Genomic DNA, 22,098 nt, shown 5'->3' with positions numbered 1-22,098 from the left:
CTTCTGAATTGAACATTTTTGTTCTATTCAAGCCCTCAAGGATTGGATGGTGCCCACCCACATAGGGGTGGGCCATCTGCTTTGCTTTTCTACCAATTCAAATGCTAATATCTTCTGGAAACATCCTCATAGACACATAGAGAAATTATGTTTAATTAGCTATCTGAACATCCTGTGGCCCAGTCACGTTGATGCATAAAATTAACCATCACACCATATCATAAGCACCCAGAACAGGGAGAGGCACATAGGACCTAATTTGAGACAACAGAACATGAAATGAAGCGTCAAGACTTTGATTCAGAGTGGTCTTAAAGTTAAGTCTATACCCCTGTTCCTTTCTGTCCCAAATGATCCCAGAAGGATCCACCAAAAAGTAGGAATTGATATTTGGGAAGGGTCTACACTAATAAGTGCCCCGCTAGTTGCCTAAGCGCTCAATGGCTTAAGACACAAAACTTATAGAGAACATTGGAAATAGAATATTTTTATGCATTCACCTATTTCTTTTGTGCAGGGTTTCATTTCCCTGACACTTGGATAGACTTTAGAAGTTAAGTGTCCCTAGGCCCATGTATCAAAGACTTATTTCCCAAAATGATACCCTTGGGAGGTGGTGGGGATTTTAAGAGATGAGGCCCACTGGGAGGCTCTAGGTCACTGGTGACATGTCTTCAAAGAGAGTTGTAGGGCTTCATTCTCTTCCTCTTGCTATTTTTCTCTTCTTATCCATGAAGCGAACAGCATTGATTTGTCATATGCTTCTGTTATGCTGTGCTTTTTTCTCCACAGGCCCAAAGAAATGGAGCCAATTGGTCATGGACTGAAACTTCTAAAACTGTTAGCCCAAACCACTCTTTTCCCTTTATAATTTGATTTATCTCATGCATTTGTTAGAATAATAGAAAGTTGACTAATACATTTCTGATAAGAGCCTTTTTATCTCATTTATACCTCTTGTTTGGGAAGTGTAGTGATTTTCTTGATGGATAACTTTTGAATGAATATTAGGCCTGTATATCTCAGTCTTTTTCTCCATCCTTCTTGGGGATTGAGCTGCTTCAGAAAAGACACACTACATAATTTTGTTCTTCAATGTTGTTGGTTTTGCAAAGGGAATGCCTCATAAGAGACCTATGGGTTTACTGCGCTGCTATATTTAGTAGATAAAAATAACTATTTTTGGAATATACTTTGAAGAACTCTTTTGTTGCTAAACATCTCAATTATGCGCTCCAATCTAATCTTTATAAATAATAAAACAATGGTTGCCCCCTAACTGCCTGACATTCAGCCAATATCTCAATTGGTTCCAGAATTATTCTGGAATATGGAAATTATCTTTTGGGTAACTTTAATTTCCAACTATCCTTTCAACTATAATTAAAGTTTCATGAATTAAGTCTTATCTTTTAGAATTCATTTTCTTTTTTTGGGGGGGGGTAAACTTTTATAAGAATAATGATTATATAGCAAATATTATGCTTATTGCTAATGATACATGAATAAAATGTGTTTGCCTCCTCTTGGGCAATTTACAATCTGATGGAGGAGGAAATAGACATGCAAATAACAGGATGAAATGCACTCCAGAAAGTACTACATTAACCACCTGTCCTGTCCAAAGTGATTCAGGAACAGACAGGAGGGAGATTCTATCCTCTATTAAGGAGAAGAAGGAACATCAGGGATGCTTTCATAAAGCAGACATAAAGAAGAACAAGGCAAGACTAAAATGAGAAGCAGGATGTGAAAAAGTCTGAAATTTTATTTGAAAAAGTCTTTCATTGAATAGCAAACTCCACCTTTGGCAAAAATATAGAGTCAATGAAATTTGCTTTTCAAATCTCTCACAACTCTATCAGTTTTTTGGCTTTTCCCTACTCTTTCCAGACATCCAACTATCTCTTGCTCTTTGATATCTTCTAGCTGTTGAGGCCACTGATCTGAAAACATATTCATGTTGAAGAGTTTTATGACTTGACTGGAGTTACTCCCCAGTGATTTTAAAAGTCCCGTGAGAGCTCAACCTACTACACAAATGAATGACTAGGAGGGCCAGAAGTGACAAGAGAATAAATGCTATTGCACCTCATGTCGCATCTTAGGAGGAGTTTGCAGCAAAAATAACTAAGGACTTGGACCAAAGCTAAGATCTTAAGATATACTTTGGTATAACCATTGAAACATACTTAAAAGACTTCAACTTGATGCAAAGTTTCAATTAGCTTACTTTCAATTTTCTTAAGGTTCCAGAATATTCAGACTCTGAATCTAATTTGATCTAATCTCCCTTGAATCTTATTTTTATTTTAGGATATAATAAGTAGACAATTAAATGTATTAATTGTGAGTGTGCAGATAAAAATTCAAATGAATACAACTTCTATTTTTAATTGGTTGTTATAAAACTGTATAATTTAAAATATTAATAGGAACCATAATATTTAATAAGATTTTGTGAGAAAATAAGAAATCATTGACTGCTTGTTTCTAATGAGTTTCTTTTAACTTTGCTGTAGAACTTAAGAAAATGCCATCTTAAAGAAGAACCTAAGCTGTGAATAATATATAGGCTTATCTGGAAAGGATACACTTGACAAAAGAGATAAGCAAAATTGGCTAGAAATCTTCAGTTTCACATCTCTGAGATCATTGCACATAAATACAAATTTATAATCTTAGGTCTAAATACGTGTTACATGCATTTCTTTGTATGTATGGTATTTTATGTTTTAAAAAATGATAATTCAGCAGAAGACAAACCCTGGAGAGGTAACAATGAGGACAGCAAATAGTATAGGCAAATAGCACAGAACAGTAGGAATAAAGTAGCTTTTGGAGTTGAATTCTGATTGTATCCCAGCTTTGGTACTTACTAGCTTTGTGACCATGAACAAACTACTTAACTTGTTTGAGTTTCTATAGCCTCATCTGTAAAAGGTAACTAGCAACTGCTTAAGACTGAAGGAAGGAAGAGCTGGCCCTGGCAAGGAAGAGAGATGTAGGGGAAATGGGTCAGATTCCAAAAGGAAAAGGGAATGGATTAAGGAAATTAAGGTAAAAACAGAAGATAATGGCAATGTAAACTGCAGGGCTTAGAGAGGAAAAGAGGGCACGGAATGATACATAGATGCTTAGAAGTCACCTTAATACCACTGCCCAGATTCCTGATCTCCCAGCACCACTTCTTCTTCCCTTATCCCCATGCATAACCCTAAGATGTTTGGGGATAATTGAGTATGCACAGATGAATAGATAATACAAGCAATAGCATGGGATACAGTGTTGGTTAAACTTACCTGTTCCATTATTCATGCTAAGCCAAATGGAAAATAAGTAATGTGATATTACCTTTGATATAAGACCATCTTTTGAAGGTGGTCCAGTACTACTGGGTAAGCTAATGAGTACATAGCATTTTACTGGTGAAAGCATTAGAACAGGAATGTGCATGTAACCATTTAAACCAATAAAATAATGGGGAAGGGAATATTTTCCAGACACTTCCTGGGAGATATTTTAGCATAAAGAGAAGCCCAGGAGGAGTCAGAATTTCTTCCTTTACACATTGTGGTGCTCATGTTTGAGGTACTACAGAGTACCATGTTATCAGCCTGAGGATAAAGCTCACAGAGAATAGTGAACTCCTAAGCCTACCTTATTTCTGAACTTCCAGTTATGTGACCCATCAGATTTTCTAGGCAGGCATATGGTCTTTTTCCACCCACCACTGCCTAGTCCTTGGACCATAGTAGCACAAGGTCATCCACATCATAGGTGTCCTTGGGACATAGACTAAAAATAAGGTCCTGGTAATACAGGAATCCGGGCATCCAGCAGAGACCTGAGATGAAGTCAACCAGAAGAAGGGTAGCTCCAGGATCCATTTGACTAATGGACCTCCTGCTTACAATACATTAACATTTCCTCCTGATTTTACTCTGGTTTCCATAAAGCATCTGAGGATTGATTGATTTTCAATCACTGATTCACTGATACTTATTTAATGTGTAATTCTTAATAAGGATTGTGTATCAAAGTTCTCATCTGTTCAAAGGACAAACTAAAATGGAAAACAGAGTCAAAAGAAGGGATTATTAAAAAGCAAGAATGGGGGCTGGAGTTGTGGCTCAGGGGCAGAGCGCTTGCCTGGCACACGTGCAGCACTGGGTTCCATCCTCAGCACCACATAAAAATAAATAGAAGAAAAAGTTATTTTAAAAAAACCAAGAATGGTCTCAGCCACAATGGCAGTAGGCAACTAGAATTAGAGGGAAGTGCACACAGACAATTCTATTATCACATTAAGATATTGAAATATCTTAATAATATCTTATAAAACCATCCTCCAGCCATCAGGAACAGTTTAAATGATGTTCAGTGGCTTCTTATCTGAAGGTGGTCATATGACTGATCATAATGAACTTTAACAAACTGATTAATATTAGGATATTTTGACATTTAAAAAGGCAATATTCAGTTATCTAAAAAATAATTGCTATCTCTTAACAATGTTAAATAGATTACATTAAGGAAAAGTATAATAACCTGGCATGAGGCTGGAATTATGCTATTAGGAACTGAAATTTTATAAGAAATAAAAACTTCAATAAATGTTAAGAAACATAATGGACAGACTTTGTGTATTTTTAGTTTCTGTAATACTGATTAATTCTGAGGAAAAATTGTATTTTCACAAGTAGTTTTTCCATATGAGCATAGTTTTACACTTTTTCTAATTCATCCACAACTACAATTATGTCACTAAGAATGTCTATTGAAAAGTAAATTGAACTGAGTAAAAAATAATTAAGTGAAAAAAACATGGTAGCAAAATCAATGAAAGAAAATATACTCAAGTAAAAATTTGCAAAATTGAGGGCATGTACTCTTTGTATAGTTACATTCTCACGATTAGCTATTTCCTTTGTCATTCTGAAATTATACTATTTATTCTTTATAATCTGTTTGTCTTTAAACTTACTTTTTCCTGATATTCATATAGTCACTCTAGCTTTCATTAAAATAGTGTTAGCACAGTATATCTTTCCCTGTCCTTTTATGTTAAACCTTTCTGTGTCTTTGCATCAAAAGGGCATGTTTTATAAACAGAACTTTATAAACAGAATCTTATTTGTTAACCCAATCTGACTAGCCTTTAACTGATATTTAACCATTTACATTAATGTAATTGTTGATATGTTAGGACTTAAGTCTGCCATTTTATTATTTATTTTCTATTTGTTCCATCAAGTTTTCATTCTTTTGTGTCTTTTTTCTTGTCTCTCTTTAGGTCACTAGAATTTCTTTAGTGCAATTTTGATTTATTTATAATGTTTTTTTAAAAAAAATTATTACTTTTTAATTAGTTATATATGACAGTAGAATGCATTTATGCACTTTGATATATCATACATAGATGGAATATAATTGCTCATTTTTCTGAGTATACATGTTGTAGAATAATGTTTTGGAGTAGATTATCTTGACTAGTCTACTTATTGATTGTTCTATTTTTCATATGTGACTTATCACAGTAGCCTGGTATCAGTATTTTATCACTTCAGATAAAGTAGAGAAACCTTACTTATTTTTAGATCCATTACCCTTCCTACTTGTTCATCATAATTGTCTTAACTATTTCCTCCACTTAGAGCATGTACCACATCAGATAGTAATACTATTTTTTGCTCCAACCATGAAAAATTAGGTTGAGTCTGTTACACTTATTTCTTTTTAAAAATTAACTAATTAATTATAATTATATATGACAGAAGAATGCATTTTGATTCATTGTACACAATTTCAGCACAACTTTTCATTTCTCTGGTTTTACACAATGTAGCATTGCACGACATGTGCAGTCTTACATGTACCTAGGGTAATGATGTCCCTCTCATTCTACCATCTTCTACTTTTATCCATTCTATTGTTCTTCTTTCCTTCTTCTGAGTCTGACTTTATTTTTCTTTCATTGTGGAAGGATGAGTTAGTTGAATATAGGATTAAGAGCTGATGTTTCTTGTAATACTTTAAAGGTATTTAAATTTTTTTATCCTCTGTGTTTCAGATTTTTAAAAAATCTGCTGTTATTTAAATTAGCATTCTCAGAAGTTTAATTATGTCTTTGTGGGAATTTTTTTGGGGGGTAGGTTACCATCTTTGGAGATCATGTGCCATATTGAATATCTATATTTATGTCTTTTGCTAATTTGAGAAGATTTGTAACCATTTTTTTCAAATGCTGTTTTTTTCAGTCTCCCATTCTTTCTCTTCTCTTGTAGTTCTGATGATGTAAATAATAATATTTTGTTATTTTTCCACAAATTCTTGAGGCTCTGTTCATTTTTATTTAGTCTATATTTGCTTTGTTTTTCAGATGGAGTGAGTTCTGTTATTTCTATTTTTATATTTGCATATTTCATCCTGTCATTTTTACTCTACAATTGAGTCCATTGAACAAGCTATTTATTTTGTAATTGTTTTTTTCAGTTACATAATTTCCATTTGGTTATTTTTTAAAAATTTTGTTCTAATAAGCTATACATGACAGTTATACATGATAGCATTTTGACACATCATACATAAATGGAGTATAACTTTTTATTCTTCTGGTTGTACATGATATAGAATTACACCACTCATGTAGTCATGTATTACAGTGGCACTGGGCCACTGTAATAGAGTAATAATGTCCTATTCATTCTACTATATTTCCTATCCCCATAACTACTTTCCTCTCTTCATTCCCCTTTGCCAAATTCAAAGTACATCTATTCTTCCCTAGCTTCCCTAGTACCCCGCCCCACTGTGAATTAACATTCATATATCAGAGAAAACATTCTGCTTTTGGTTTTTTGGGATTGGCCTATTTCGCTTAGTATGATATTCTCCAGCTCCATTCATTTACTGGCAAATGCCATTATTTCATTATTCTTTAAGGTTGAGTAATATTCCATTGTGTATAGATACCACATTTTCTACATCCATTCATCTGTTGAAGGACACCTAGGCTGGTTCCATAGTTTAGCCATTGTGAGTTGAACTTCTGTAAACATTGATGTGGCTGCATCACTGTAGCATGCTGATTTTAAATCCTTGGGGTATAAACTGAGGAGTGAGATAGCCAGATCAAATGGTGGCTCCATTCCAAGTTTCCTAAGGAATCTCCAAACTGCTTTTTGTAGTGGTTGCAGAGTTTACAATCCCACTGGCAATCTATGAGTGTACCTTTTCCCCCACATCCTTGCCAACATTTTATCATTGCTTGCATTTTTGATAATATGTAACAAAAGATAAAAGATTTCTACCATGAAAACTACAGAACACTAAATAAAGAAATTAAAGAGAACCTTTAAAGATGGAAAGCTTTCCCATGCTATTAGATGCAGTATTAATATTGTTAAAATTGCCATACTGCCAAAAACATTGTATAGATTAAATGCAATTCCTATGAAAAATTTCAATGACACTCTTCATGGAACTAGAAAAAGCAATCATGAAATTCATTTGGAAAAATAAGAGAACCAGAATAGCCAAAGCAATCCTTAGCTAGAAGAGTGAAGCAGGAGGCATCACAATACCAGAACTTAAACTATATTACAGAGCCATAATAACAAAAACAACATGCATTGGCATCAAAACAAACATGTAGAAAAATGGTACAGAATAGAAGAAACAGAGAAAATCCCACATAAATACAGTTATCTTACACTAGACAAAGGCCCCAAAAACATACATTGAGAAAAGATACCCTTTTCAACAAATGGTGATGGGAAAATTGGAAATCCATATGTAGGAAAATGAAATTAAACCACTATCTCTCATCCTGCAGAAAATTCAACTCAAAGTGGATCAAAGACTTAGGCACTAGAACAGAGACCCTGTACCCAAAAGAAGAAAAAGTAGGCCCAAATTTTCACCATGTCTACTTAGGAATTAACTTCCTTAACAAGACTCTTAGAGTATAAAAAATAAAATCAAGAATCGATAAATAAGATGGAATCAAACTAAGAAGCTTCTTCACAACAAAGGAAACAACTAATAATGTGAAAAGAGAGCCCATAGAATAGGAGAAAATCTTTACCACCTGCTCCTCAGATAGAGCATTAATCCCCAGGATATATAAAGAACTCAAAAATTGCAACAAAAACCCCCAAATAACCCAATTAATAAATGGGCTAAGAAGCTGAATAGGTGCTTCACAATAGAAGAAATATGAATGGTCAAAAAATATATGAATAAATGTTCAACATCTCTAGCAGTTAGAGAAATGCAAATCAAAACTACTGAAGATTTCATTTAGTTCTTTTTACAGTATCATTTTTTTGGAGATTTTTTTTCACTTGATTTAAGAGATTATATAATTGTCTGTTGAAGTATTTTTATGATGATTGCTTCAATTTCCTTGTCAGATAGTTCCAACATTCAATTCATCTCCACACTGGGGTCAGTTGGTTGTCTTTTCTCAGATTATAGTTTTTCTTGTGATTATATTAGAAAGCTCATCTATCCTACTGAAATCTTCTATTGAAATCTTAGCAGGCATTTACCCTGTTGTGATTTAGCTTATTGGTCCTAGACTACATTGGGGGCTTTTAGTTCCAATGACAGTTTTGTGATCCCTTACACTCTTAATCCCCTTCCAATCTTCTTTCTTCTAGCCCTGTGGTGAGTTCTGCTCAAATCCTACTGGTGTCATTAGCCAAGGCTGAAAGTGTTTTCCTTGGTTCCCAGAAATTACTGAGAAATCTTTAGGGAAGGCACAGAAGCCACAGGACCTAGATCTTCTTATTTGATTGGGTGGTAGGTCAGGAGATGCAGGGCTTCCCTGCTGCCACCAGCAGCATTGGCTAGGTCTGCCTTCCAGGGACAACAAGGCTGACATGTCCTTGGAACTTGCTGCTCTGCTGCTATAGGTGAATCCAACTGTCTGCCAACCAGGATTATAGAGAAGAGGCTGGGCCTCTCCATTAGAGGTCTGTTCTTCTCCTGATCTATGCCTTTGGGCTTTGACAGCAGACTTCTCTTGCTTTACACAAATTCTCCTCTTTATGCCTATTAACAAATGCCAGGTTTCAGGTCTCTCTGGTACCCAGTCCATGGAAATATATATAAATATATATTTTAAAGAAAAAAGAAAACCATTGTATTCTTTTCTTCAAGTCCAGAAGTCTTGGCCAGTCTGCCTTCCTCTTTCAAGCATTCAAAGTCCTTTTCACCATGATCTGTTGAATAATTTCCAGGGTATTTAGTTCCATTTAGAGTAGAGCAGCAGGGAAAGGTGAGTTTTTGCCATCTGTTCCAGAATCTGCACTTTGATTGACCTTCCATTTCTCCCTTCCTCCTCTCTTCTTTCCTTTTCTCTTTCCTTCTTCCTTTTTCTAGCAGATTCTTGTGGAATATTTTCATCTTTGAAATTAAGTAATTAATTTCTTAACTAGGGAGATCCAACATGGCAGCGGGCACGGAGAGATCAAGTCTCTGACCTCTTCAGCTGCGCGGGCATAGGGAGTCGTAAACTGTCTAAATGCTGTTTTCTCAGGATCACTAGGCAATGCTGAGCTGACATGGATCTGGGGCGAACAGTCTGGACCTCTCAGAACACACACCGAGCCCGGATCGGCTGAATTCAAGCTCCTGTTCGCCTGCGTCTCGCAGACAAACCGCTGTGCCTCAGCACTAAATGATCCCGCTGAAACAACTGGTCTGCCATTCTGAACCTGCAGAGGTTAATACCAACCGAGCCTTCATAGGCAGTGGCCACAGGATTGAGACGGGGCTTGGGAGAGCCAGTCAGGACCCACCCGTTGCATTGGTCACCGAGCAAAGGGAATGAACTGTCACCATTTGCATGGAATACCACCATGGCAGAGAACTGACATTATCAGAATGCAGAGGAGGAGATAACGTCATTGAAACCGGCGGCGACAGGTGCGTAACCCCCTAGCCCTTCCTCTCCACACAGCAGGGAAACCTTAAGGGCCCCTCCCAGCTCTCCCATGAGTGCGATAGTCAGACCGAGGGAATCAGGAGTGGTGTGGGACCCGGGGAGCGGAACCCCCGGCTACCGCTCCCACCAGTGCTGACAACTGAGGTCTCTTGCACCAGCTACCGGGGGCGTGGCTACCGGAGGGCAAGCAAAATTTCGCTGAGGGTTCTCAGCCCCAAGCTCCACAAACATAGGGTCTGAGGGAATGGCAAACGGGGAGAGTGTGCCCAGTCATTCAAGAAAATAGGGCTCCTGGGAGCAGCAGACCAGGCGTGTAGCCAGTATTGTGGTGAGCGTCACTGGTGAGCAGGGCCTGGCTTGAGGAAAAGTGGGGAAGTGACTAGACACAAGAGAAGGCCCTAGGCACTCAGGATTGGAGACCCGCCCAGTCTGGGAGGAGGAGCTGCTGCACAGTGATTGGTTCCTGCATATTGAGAGGAGAAGCTTGGCCCGGTGGGCACAGCTTCACCTACTGGAAGAGAAGTTAATCAAACTCTAAGACTGCATTTATTAAATTTTTTGTTTTTTTTTTCATTTTCATTTTTTAATTTTTTTAAAATTTTTTATTATTTTTTTTAATTTTAATTTTTTTGATTTTTTTTAAAATTTTTTTTCTTTTTTTCTTTTCTATTTTTTTCTTTTGTCTTTTCATTTCTTTTCAATTTCCTTATTCCCCCTTCCTTGAATTCTACCTGCTTCCTCTCATTCTCTTTAGTGACTTCTTCCCTTCCCTTCTAATACCTTTCCTCCCAAGCATCAAATAAATTTATAGGAGTAAACAGTAACTCAGCAGTCAAACAGAACAAGAAGTAACAGGAGCAGCATGAAAATGCAAGGAAGAAAAGGAGTACAAACAATGCAGGAGAGCCTAAATATTCAGGAGAACCTAGAGGCATCAGAAAAATGGCCAAATAAAGAACTCAAGGAATACCTTAGACAGATGGAATGAAATCTTAAAGAGGATATGAGACAGCAAATTCAAACAGTGAAAGAACACATTGAAAATGAATTACATAAACAGATAAAAGAAGCAAATAAGCATCTTTATCAGGAGATAGAGATTATAAAAAAAATCAAACAATAATACTAGAAATGCAGGAAACTATAAACCAAATTAAAAACTCAAATGAGAGTATCACTAACAGAGTGGAACAAGTAGAAGCCAGAACGTCAGATAATGAAGACAAAATATATCATCTTGAAAAGAGTCTAGCCAACTCAGAAAGGCTGGTAAAAAATCACGAGAAAAACATCCAAGAGATATGGGATAACATAAAAAAAACCAGACTTAAGAGTCATCGGGATAGAGGAAGGTACAGAGGTTCAAACCAAGGGAATGAGCATCCTGCTGAATGAAATAATTATAGAAAACTTTCCAGAAATAAAAAAGGAAATGGATATACAAATTGTCGATGCATACAGGACACCGAGCATACAAAATCACAGTAGACCAACGCCAAGACACATTGTTATGAAGATATCCAATATACAGAACAAAGAGAAAATATTAAAAGCTACAAGAGAAAGGAGGCAGATTACATTCAGGGGTAAACCAATAAGGTTAACAACGGATTTTTCATCACAGACGCTGAAAGCGAGAAGATCCTGGAACAACGTATTTCAAACACTGAAAGACAATGGATGCCAACCAAGAATTCTGTATCCAGCAAAATTAAGCTTCAGGTACGACAATGAAATAAAAATCTTTCATGATAAATAAAAGTTAAAAGAATTTGCAGCCAGAAAACCAGCACTGCAAAGCATCTTGAGCAAAACACTACACGAGGCAGAAATGAAAAACAATAACCAAAACCAACAGTAGGAAGTACCTCAGTAAAGACAGAGGGCGGGGGGAAAGCTAATCATGGAGAAACAAACTAAATTAAAAACAAAACAAAAAAAAAGATAAATAATCAAACATGGCTGGAAGTACAAACCATATATCAATAGTAACTCTAAACGTTAATGGCTTAAACTCTCCAATAAAGTGACAGGCTGGTAACATGGATTAAAAAAACAAATCCAACAATATGCTGCCTCCAGGAGACAAATCTGATTGGAAAAGACATACACAGGCTGAAGGTGAAGGGTTGGGAAAAAATATACCACGCACACGGTCCTCGTAAGCAAGCAGGGGTGGCCATCTTCATATCGAATAAAATCGACTTCAAGAGAAAACTCAAATCACTAACATACGGGATGAAAAAGGCAATATCACAACAGACACTTCAGAAATACAGAAGATAATTAGAAAGTATTTTGAAACCCTATATTCTAATAAAATAGAAGACAGTGAAGACATCGATAAATTTCTTAAGTCATATGAGCTGCCCAGATTGAGTCAGGAAGACACACACAATTTAAACAGACCAATAACAAAGGAAGAAATTGAAGAAGCCATCAAAAGACTACCAACCAAGAAAAGCCCTGGACCAGATGGGTATACAGCGGAGTTTTACAAAACCTTTAAAGAAGAATTAATACCAATACTTTTCAAGCTATTTCAAGAAATAGAAAAAGAAGGAGCTCTTCCAAATTCATTCTATGAGGCCAACATCACCCTGATCCCGAAACCAGACAAAGACACTTCAAAGAAAGAAAACTACAGACCAATATCTCTAATGAACATAGATGCAAAAATCCTCAATAAAATCCTGGCAAATCGAATACAAAAGCATATCAAAAAAATTGTGCACCATGATCAAGTAGGATTCTTCCCTGGGATGCAAGGTTGGTTCAATATACGGAAATCAATAAATGTTATTCACCACATCAATAGACTTAAAGATAAGAACCATATGATCGTCTCGATAGATGCAGAAAAAGCATTCGACAAAGTACAGCATCCTTTTATGTTCAAAACACTAGAAAAACTGGGGATAACAGGAACTTACCTCAACATTGTAAAAGCTATATATGCTAAGCCTCAGGCTAGCATCATTCTAAATGGAGAAAAACTGAAGGCATTCCCGCTAAAATCTGGAACAAGACAGGGATGCCCTCTCTCACCACTTCTATTTAATTTAGTCCTTGAAATACTAGCCAGAGCAATTAGACAGACAAAAGAAATTAAAGGCATAAAAATAGGAAAAGAAGAGCTTAAAATATCACTATTTGTGGGCGATATGATCCTATACTTAGAAGACCCAAAAGGGTCTACAAAGAAACTACTAGAACTAATAAATGAATTCAGCAAAGTGGCAGGATATAAAATCAACACGCATAAATCAAAGGCATTCCTGTATATCAGCAACAAAACTTCTGAAATGGAAATGAGGAAAACCACTCCATTCACAATATCCTCAAAAAAAAATAAAATACTTGGGAATCAACCTAACAAAAGAGGTGAAAGATTTATACAATGAAAACTACAGAACCCTAAAGAGAGAGAGAGAAGAAGATCTTAGAAGATGGAAAAATGTACCCTGTTCATGGATAGGCAGAACCAACATCATCAAAATGGTGATATTACCCAAAGTTCTCTACAGGTTCAACGCAATGCCAATCAAAATCCCAACAGCATTTCTGGTAGAAATAGATAAAGCTATCATGAAATTCATATGGAAAAACAAAAGACCCAGAATAGCAAAAGCAATTCTAAGCAGGAAGTGTGAATCGGGAGGTATAGCGATACCAGATTTCAAACTGTACTACAGAGCAATAGTAACAAAAACAGCATGGTACTGGTACCAAAACAGGAGGGTGGACCAATGGTACAGAATAGACGACACAGAGACTAATCCACAAAGTTACAACTATCTTATATTTGATAAAGGAGCTAAAAGCATGCAATGGAGAAAGGATAGCATCTTCAACAAATGGTGCTGGGAAAACTGGAAATCCATATGCAACAAAATGAAGCTGAACCCCTTTCTCTCGCCATGCACAAAAGTTAATTCAAAATGGATCAAGGAGCTAGATATCAAATCAGAGACTCTGCACCTGATATAAGAAAAAGTTGGCTCTGATCTACACATTGTGGGGTCGGGCTCCAAATTCCTTAATAGGACGCCCAAAGCCCAAGAGTTAAATACAAGAATAAACAAATGGGACTTACTTAAACTAAAAAGTTTTTTCTCAGCAAGAGAAACAATAAGAGAGGTAAATAGGGAACCTACATCCTGGGAACAAATTTTTACTCCTCACACTTCAGATAGAGCCCTAATATCCAGAATATACAAAGAACTCAAAAAATTAAACAATAAGATAACAAACAACCCTATCAACAAATGGGCCAAGGACCTGAACAGACACTTCTCAGAGGAGGACATACAATCAATCAATAAGTACATGAAAAAATGCTCACCATCTCTAGCAGTCAGAGAAATGCAAATCAAAACCACCCTAAGATACCATCTCACTCCAGTAAGACTGGCAGCCATTATGAAGTCAAGCAACAATAAGTGCTGGTGAGGATGTGGGGAAAAGGGTACACTTGTACATTGCTGGTGGGACTGCAAATTGGTGAGGCCAATTTGGAAAGCAGTATGGAGATTCCTGGGAAAGCTGGGAATGGAACCACCATTTGACCCAGCTATTGCCCTTCTCGGACTATTCCCTGAAGACCTTAAAAGAGCTTACTACAGAGATATTGCCACATTGATGTTCATAGCAGCACAATTCACAATAGCTAGACTGTGGAACCAACCTAGATGTCCTTCAATAGATGAATGGATAAAAAAATGTGGCATTTATACACAATGGAGTATTACTCTGCACTAAAAAACGACAAAATCATGGAATTTGCAGGGAAATGGATGGCATTAGAGCAGATTATGCTAAGTGAAGCTAGCCAATCCCTAAAAAACAAATGCCAAATGTCTTCTTTGATATAATGAGAGCAACTAAGAACAGAGCAGGGAGGAAGAGCAGGAGGAAAAGATTAACATTAAACAGAAACATGAGGTGGGAGGGAAAGGGAGAGAAAAGGGAATTTGCATGGAAATGGAAGGAGACCCTCATTGTTATACAAAATTACATATAAGAGGTTGTGAGGGGAATGGGAAAAAAAAAAACAAGGAGAGAAATGAATTACAGTAGATGGGGTAGAGAGAGAAGATGGGAGGGGAGGGAGGGGGGATAGTAGAGGATAGGAAAGGTAGCAGAATACAACAGACACTAGTATACCAATATGTAAAAACATGGATGTGTAACCGATGTGATTCTGCAATCTGTATTTGGGGTAAAAATGGGAGTTCATAACCCACTTGTGTCTAATGTATGAAATATGATATGTCAAGAGCTTTGTAATGTTTTGAACAACAAATAAAAAAAATTAAAAAAAAATAAATTTCTTAACTAATTAACTGCTACATTAAGGTGAATATGACAGTGCTTTTACTTCCTGAAGAGCTGGCAGTGTGACTTTAAAATGTTTGGTTGTACCTGGGTATGGATCTCATTGATCTGATTTAGTACGGTACATATTCAGACATTTTTAGATGCAGGCAGATGTTTTAATAACTTAGAAAGTACATTTAAGAAAGTCTTTAGTAATATTTTTCTTTGAATTCTTTTAACTTTTTCTTAGGAAAACCTAAAATTCTTAGGTTGGATTTCCATCTCTATTTTTCCATACATGTCATTCCTTTCATTATTGTTGTTCATCTTTCCTCTGTATTCATGAAATAGTTCCAGTATTTCCTTTTCAAATTCCTGATATTATCGCAATGTGAATTCTTATTTTTTGACTCCCATGAAAATTTTAATTCTGCTTTTCATGTTTCACTAAACATGAAAATTTAATTAAATTAAAATATAATTTCTTTCCTCATTGACATTCCTTTTATTTTTTCCTTTTCCTTTAAAAAAGTTTCTGTTTTCCCCATATTGTTTATTTTGAAGCTACTTCACAGAATACTTATCTTTTTGTGATCATTGAAATTTTTCAGTTCTCTAGAGAATTTGAATTTTTTACATTTATTTTTTCCAAAGGCATCCTCTTCTTTTCCAGGATAATTTTCTGTTGTTGTTCTCTAAGTCTACACCATTTGAAAAATTCTATTCAATCACTGATTATGTTCAAGGTCTAAAATAATCTGGCCAGTGGGATTAGAGAAGAAGAATGAAAAAAGTGTGAGATGAAGCTGAATCAGGGCCAGTAGATGCAGGACTCTTCGAGGTCTTATGAATTGCAGAAAAGCTTTTGTCTTGTTGAGTGACAAATGGAAAGCCATGGGGGCCATTTTAAAATGAAAATCTACCATAACTGTATTTAGGAATGTTTCTTATGAGAATACTTGGTAGAACCTTAGAATCTTTGCAGAGTTCATTTGTGAAAGGATTTAAAGTGGACTGAGAAGGTAAAACTGAGAGGCCTTGAAATTAGAGTGAAGAGGAAAAATGAGAAGATGAGGATGAAAGATGATTCCTAGATTTATGTACTTTAAACCTAGGTGATTAGCACCTAAACCTAGCACCTGACATTTATACAAAAAATACTGGAAGAACTTAGGGTTTTAAGGATGATATTATGGATTTGTTTTAGGATTTGTTCAATTAGAGTCACTCTGGAATGTCCAAGAGGATGTGTTAAGTACACATCTGGCTGAATAGAGAGAGGTCTAGGATGGAGAGATCAATCTGTGAGTCCTCTAATTACAGGAAGAACTGACATGTGTTATGAGATTGTCGTGGAGGCAGTATATTTGGAAAGAAGAAAACTTCAGCTTGCCTTTAGAAATTCTAATATGTAATAATTGAAAAGAATAGGTTGAGTATGGAAAAGAGTCACCAGAGAGATCAGAGGAAATCTAGGAGAGCACTGTGTTATGGTAGCCAAGGCCTTAGAGCTCTATCTCAGTTTATTCAGGGTGCTATGACAAAACACTATGAACCAAGTAACTTACAGACAATGAAAATTTATTTTTCACAGTTCTAAAAGCTGGAAAGTCCAAGATCAAGGTTGTGTCTGATTTGGTGTCTTGGTAAAGGCCAATTTATGGTTCATAGGTGGTGACCTGTAGGTGTTTATGCAAATGGTGGAACGTAGGAGGAAGCTCTCTGGGGCTGCTTTTGTAAGGATGCCAATTTTACTCATGAAGGGGCTGCCCTAATTATCTACTTATGTCTCCAAGTCCCACTCCTAATAAATAACATCACTTTGGTAATTAGGCCTCAACATATGTATTTTGGAGGGGTAGAAACATTCACACCATGTCAGTTTTAAGGAGGAACATATCAAAAGTATAATTCCTGCTTGAAGAATTCAGAAAATGGTAAGCAGAATGCCAAGATGGCCTCATGATCATAATTCCACCCTGGTTTAGCCATGTAGAATCCCTGCTCCTTGTATGTAGACAGGAACTGTGACTTTTTACTAGCCAATAGAAATGGCGATATGGTAAAGGCAATGGTGTAACTGTGGTCCCAAATCAGTTGATTTTTAATTCATCAGAATTGAGGTTATCTTGAGTGTTTCTGGATGAATCAGGTAAAAGCACTTAAAAGAAGGTCAAGACTTTCTTCCCAAGAACAGAGAGAGAGAGAGAGAGAGAGAGAGAGAGAGAGAGAGAGAAGGAAGGAAGAAAGGAGGGAGGAGGGGAAAAGAGAGAAAGCAGCCATATTTAAAATGTCCATCAACAAGGAACTATGCAAGGTCTCTAGAACTTACAGCAACCTTACAGCATAAGGAGGGGAGAGTTAGTCATCCAACTACCAAGAAACACATTCTGCTAACAGCTTGAGTGCAATTAGAAATGGATTCTTTCCCAACTGAGCTTCTGATGAGACTCCAACCTAGTAAGATCCTGAAGCAGAGATCTGTGCTTGGACTCCTAACCCACAGAAACTGTGGGATCATAAATATTGTTGTTTTTTTTTAATCCACTAAAGCTTAATGTAATTTGTTACATAATAATAGAAAACAATTACAGCAACATAAAGAGATTATTGGTGATCTGAATGAAAGCTGTTTCAGTAGAATGACAGAATAGGAGCCAGATTGGACCTTTTTGATGGAATGAGTGGGAACTAAGTAAATGGAGCGTGTATAGACAGCTCTTTTGGGAGATTTGCCTGGGAATAGAACAATAATGTATGACTTTAGCTGAATAAGGTTGAGGGAAAATTTTTTTTATTTTGTTTTTAATAGGAAATAACTCAAGCATGCTTAAAATTCAGGGTTGTTTTTTTTTTTCACAAGAATTGATCTATTTTTACTGGAAGTTTACTTGGCTATGCCAGATACACCATAACTGGATGAAATTAACATTAAATAAACATCTAAGAGCTATATTTGCTGTTGATATAGCTAATCTTAAGAAATAAAATATTTATTTTAAGATTAAAAATATTGTGAAAGGGTACAAAATAAAAAGAAAACAGGATGAACTATGCTCTTTAGAAAAACCTTCCTGCATGAAACATCTCTAAATGAGAAAGGGCTCCCTTCAATCTCTGGAATCCTATAAACTGATCACAGTTCCACAAACTCTTTAGATTCTTAGCAAAAGGAAGTCACTGCCATTTGACTCTATGATTGACTCTATGATTTTCCAAGGCAGTGGTTTTTCTTGGGAGTTAAACTAAAAGCCTTGTGCAAAATCCTACATTGAATCTGTAGAATCACAGGGCAATAACTCCATCGTGTGTTAGATAAATTACCACCAAATATTGATTACAATCTAACACAGCTGCAAGAAAGCTGGATTTATGGCATTTGTTTACAGCCTGTACCTTGTCATACTTTTTAAAAAATAAATAGGGTGATAATTTTTTGTGGATTTATATTTCTCTATCAAAATCATGCCCTATGATCCTTAATGGAAAGATTAGTTTGATGAAAGATAATAATAACAAGCAAAGAGAGACAGAGAAGGAAAAAAAATAAAACTTGTTATGTCCCAGGTTCTGTATCCAGTACTTAACACAACTATCTCAAAACAAACCTATAAGGTAGAATTTATTAATTCTCAAAACAATTCTATAAGGTAGTCTCCATCTTTATGCTCATTTTTTTAGATGAGTGAACTGATTTAAAAGTCTTAGATTTAAAAACATAATATTCAGGGTCCAGAGATGGTTATATTAAGTGTCACACTAGTGAATAAATACTTTTGTGTGTCTGCAAAGGTAATAGTCTCAACTACCATGATTTGCTACTTCTATTACAAAAAAGATGGTGGCTTTTTCCTTCAGGAATTAATATGCTCTATGAAAGGACAAGAAATACTACTCATAATACTAACAACACTATCAAGGGATGATGATATCTCTGAAGAGAATAAAATTGTACAGATTTTTCATTTCCATTGAAAATTTATAACACAAGCAACAGACTACTTACCTTTTTCATTACATAGTAGGTAACTTCATGTATGTTCCTTACATTAGAATCACTTTGCTTAGGCTAGTAGTTTTTAAATTTGAGTTTGCATCATGATCTGCCATAGGACTTCTTCCACAGATTATGAAGCCCTGCTCTTAAGAGTTTTTCATTCAGTAGTTATGGGTTGCAACCCTAGAATATGCATTTCTATTGAGTCCCCAGATGATGCAACTGCTGCTATTCTGGATACTACAATTCAAAAACTATTTTTAAAACCAAGGTTCAACAATCTTTTATAAAGAACCAGATAATCATTTTTGATTGTGGACCAAATGGTCTGGGTTACAACTACTCAAATTTTACTTTCTAGTGTGAAAATATTCTATATATGCCTAAGTAAGTAGATGATGGCAGTGTTTCAATAAAATTTTATTTACAGAAATTGATATCATGTTGGACTTCATGAAAACCCACAGTTGGCCAACTATTTGCCTCCATAACTTACTATAAGATCCCTGAAACATCACTATGTTCATTTTAAATAACAACACTATGAGAATCAACACAATGAGAATTTTTGAGATATCCACAAAAATTCCTTCTAAGTTTTTAAAATGAAATTTGTAGAACTATACCAGGGACTAAGAAGATACTCCAAAGTTTCCCTATGATTATGGCATTTGCTTATTGAATACCTCCAATAAAAAGAAGTAATACTTTTGTGCAAGAATTTTCATGTTACAAATGCCACAAACTCTAACCTCACTTTCATATTTTAATTTTAATTGGATATCATGTATAGTGTAAAAGATATAAATCTGCAAATTAAAAGAAGATCAATGCTACATTGAATTACATAGATTTAATCTCAATAAGGTTATTTATTGACTTTCTAATAAAACAAAACAAACAAAAAAATACATACTTGTGAAGTGTATGCTCAACTTTAATATATTCGGTCTTTGCCCAGAGTAGTGTACTTTAAACTAATTTAAAATCCCAGTGTAATCTTAAAAGTCTATTATACTGTATACTTCAGTGAACCTACTAAATCATCATTATCCTTAAGAAATTCAAGTTCCTGTATTAAGGCAAAGTGCAGATAATTTTTTTGTCATAAAAAGAATGTGGTTAAGTTCCCTGAAAATAATTATACACAGACATCATGAGGAAAGTCAGTGTTGCAAATCTTTTACAAACTTAAAATGTGAATATTATGTTTAAAATCTCTAACAATCTACTATACAGACTATACATATTTAAGTAAAATCTTTACAATTACATATTCTAATATTTAATAAATTAAGGATGAACAAAAATGACTTTATAGTGTCTTTTAAAGATTTTTTCTTAAATTTGATTAAATCAAATGTTTCCATTTGACAGAGGGATTCATGTTTACCCTTGGATATTTATTCTTTAGTAATACAGTGGTTTTCAGAGTTTTCAGTTTTAAAAAACTGTGGTCAAATGGACACTGGAAAATGTTTATTTTAAGCACATTCTAAGAGTTTCCTTATTTCTAAGTTCCTAAAAACCATTAATATGCATGATATGTGTGTCTAAGAAAGATTTGGTAGATTGTGCAGCCTTTTCCACTTTCATCTGAACAGGGAATCCAAAGATCAGTAGAGCATCTTAAAGTACAGAGACATATTCAGGAAAAAAAAAAAAAAAAAGATCTCAATGCTTGTGTTCAGGTAGGACGTGGCCATTTGTTTTTAAAAATCAGCTCCATTCAACAAATATTTATTGAATACCTCTCCTACTTGTCTAAACATTTAAAGGTAAACCTTTAATTTCACTGTTCTACTCACCAAGATCTATCTAGAACACAGTTAATCCTATTAAACATACTTACACTCCTCTTCAGGCCTCTTCCGAAGTGCTGCACGAACCTCTTTACAAGGACTTCTCTGATATTGTGGGGGATTTCTTCCCCTTATTAGATTCTCCATCCTGTAAAAGAAAATTCAAGATGTATTTTAATGGCAAAATCTAGATAAATCCTGGCAATTTAAATGGTATAAACAGTCACAAATTCAAGTACTTACAGAAACCTGATAACACCACTAAGAGTATCTGACAAATAGTATGATGGTACGAAATGAGAGGAACTAATGGAGAGTGCCTGAGTTTTCCAGGTATTTCAATTAAAAAAAAAATTTAAAACACCATGTGGACAAAACTCATGCATGTTCTCCAATTAGAGACTGTTATGGACAGAATGTTTGTGGATTTATTGAAGCCCCAACTCCCAGTGTGATGGTATTTGGAGGTGTGCCTTTTGAAAGGTAATCAGATTAGAGGAGGTCATGAGGGTGACTGCTCATGATGGGATTAGGTCCACATAAGATAAGAGAGAAAAACTAGGGCATAAGCTATCTCCACCACAGGAAGACACAGCAAGAAGGATGCCATCATCTGCCAGCCTAAATGAGAACTTTCAAAGAAATTATGACTACAAACTCTTTAATTATGACATTCCCAGACTCAAAACTGCCAGTAAAAACAGGTCTATTATTTATGCCACAAAATCTATGAAAATTTGTTATAGCAGCCCAACCCAACCTAAGATAACCTATTAACAAACAAGTAAATAGTTGAAGTAAACATATTTATAAGTTATCCTTTAGAAAGAACATATATTTCACTGACTTTTCAAATACCAATTTTCAAGAGAAGAATTGTTGCTTTCTTTTCATGCTAATAAATGAAACTGAAGATATTTCTAATTATAATAATTGTGACTTCTTAAAGATGAAAAATGGATAAACTGTACTTCTCAGTTCTTAGCATGGTGCTTAGGATCAAAAAGGACAAATTTATTGAATGC

General features: G+C 35.4%; 1 protein-coding gene across 7 annotated transcripts in view; it reads right to left on the bottom strand.

The window, feature by feature from the left end:
- The window catches only part of Lrrc7 (leucine rich repeat containing 7), a 552,277-nt gene that overhangs the window by 416,721 nt on the left and 113,458 nt on the right, over positions 1-22,098 (bottom strand). For all 7 annotated transcript variants that reach the window (XM_058581585.1, XM_046451172.2, XM_058581588.1 and 4 more), the window contains exon 2: positions 21,124-21,221. Coding sequence is in view for 6 of the 7 variants with exons in the window: in XM_046451172.2 (XP_046307128.2) it covers positions 21,124-21,221 (98 nt within the window). In the remaining variant the exon portion in view is untranslated. The remainder of the gene's footprint in view (positions 1-21,123; positions 21,222-22,098) is intronic.

The sequence above is a fragment of the Marmota monax genome, unplaced genomic scaffold (genome assembly GCF_021218885.2).
Source record: "Marmota monax isolate L192 unplaced genomic scaffold, Marmota_monax_Labrador192_F-V1.1 WCK01_AAM20220418_F8-fsc00023, whole genome shotgun sequence".
NCBI classification, from domain to species: domain Eukaryota; kingdom Metazoa; phylum Chordata; class Mammalia; order Rodentia; family Sciuridae; genus Marmota; species Marmota monax.
This window is presented reverse-complemented; position numbering and strand designations above follow the sequence as displayed.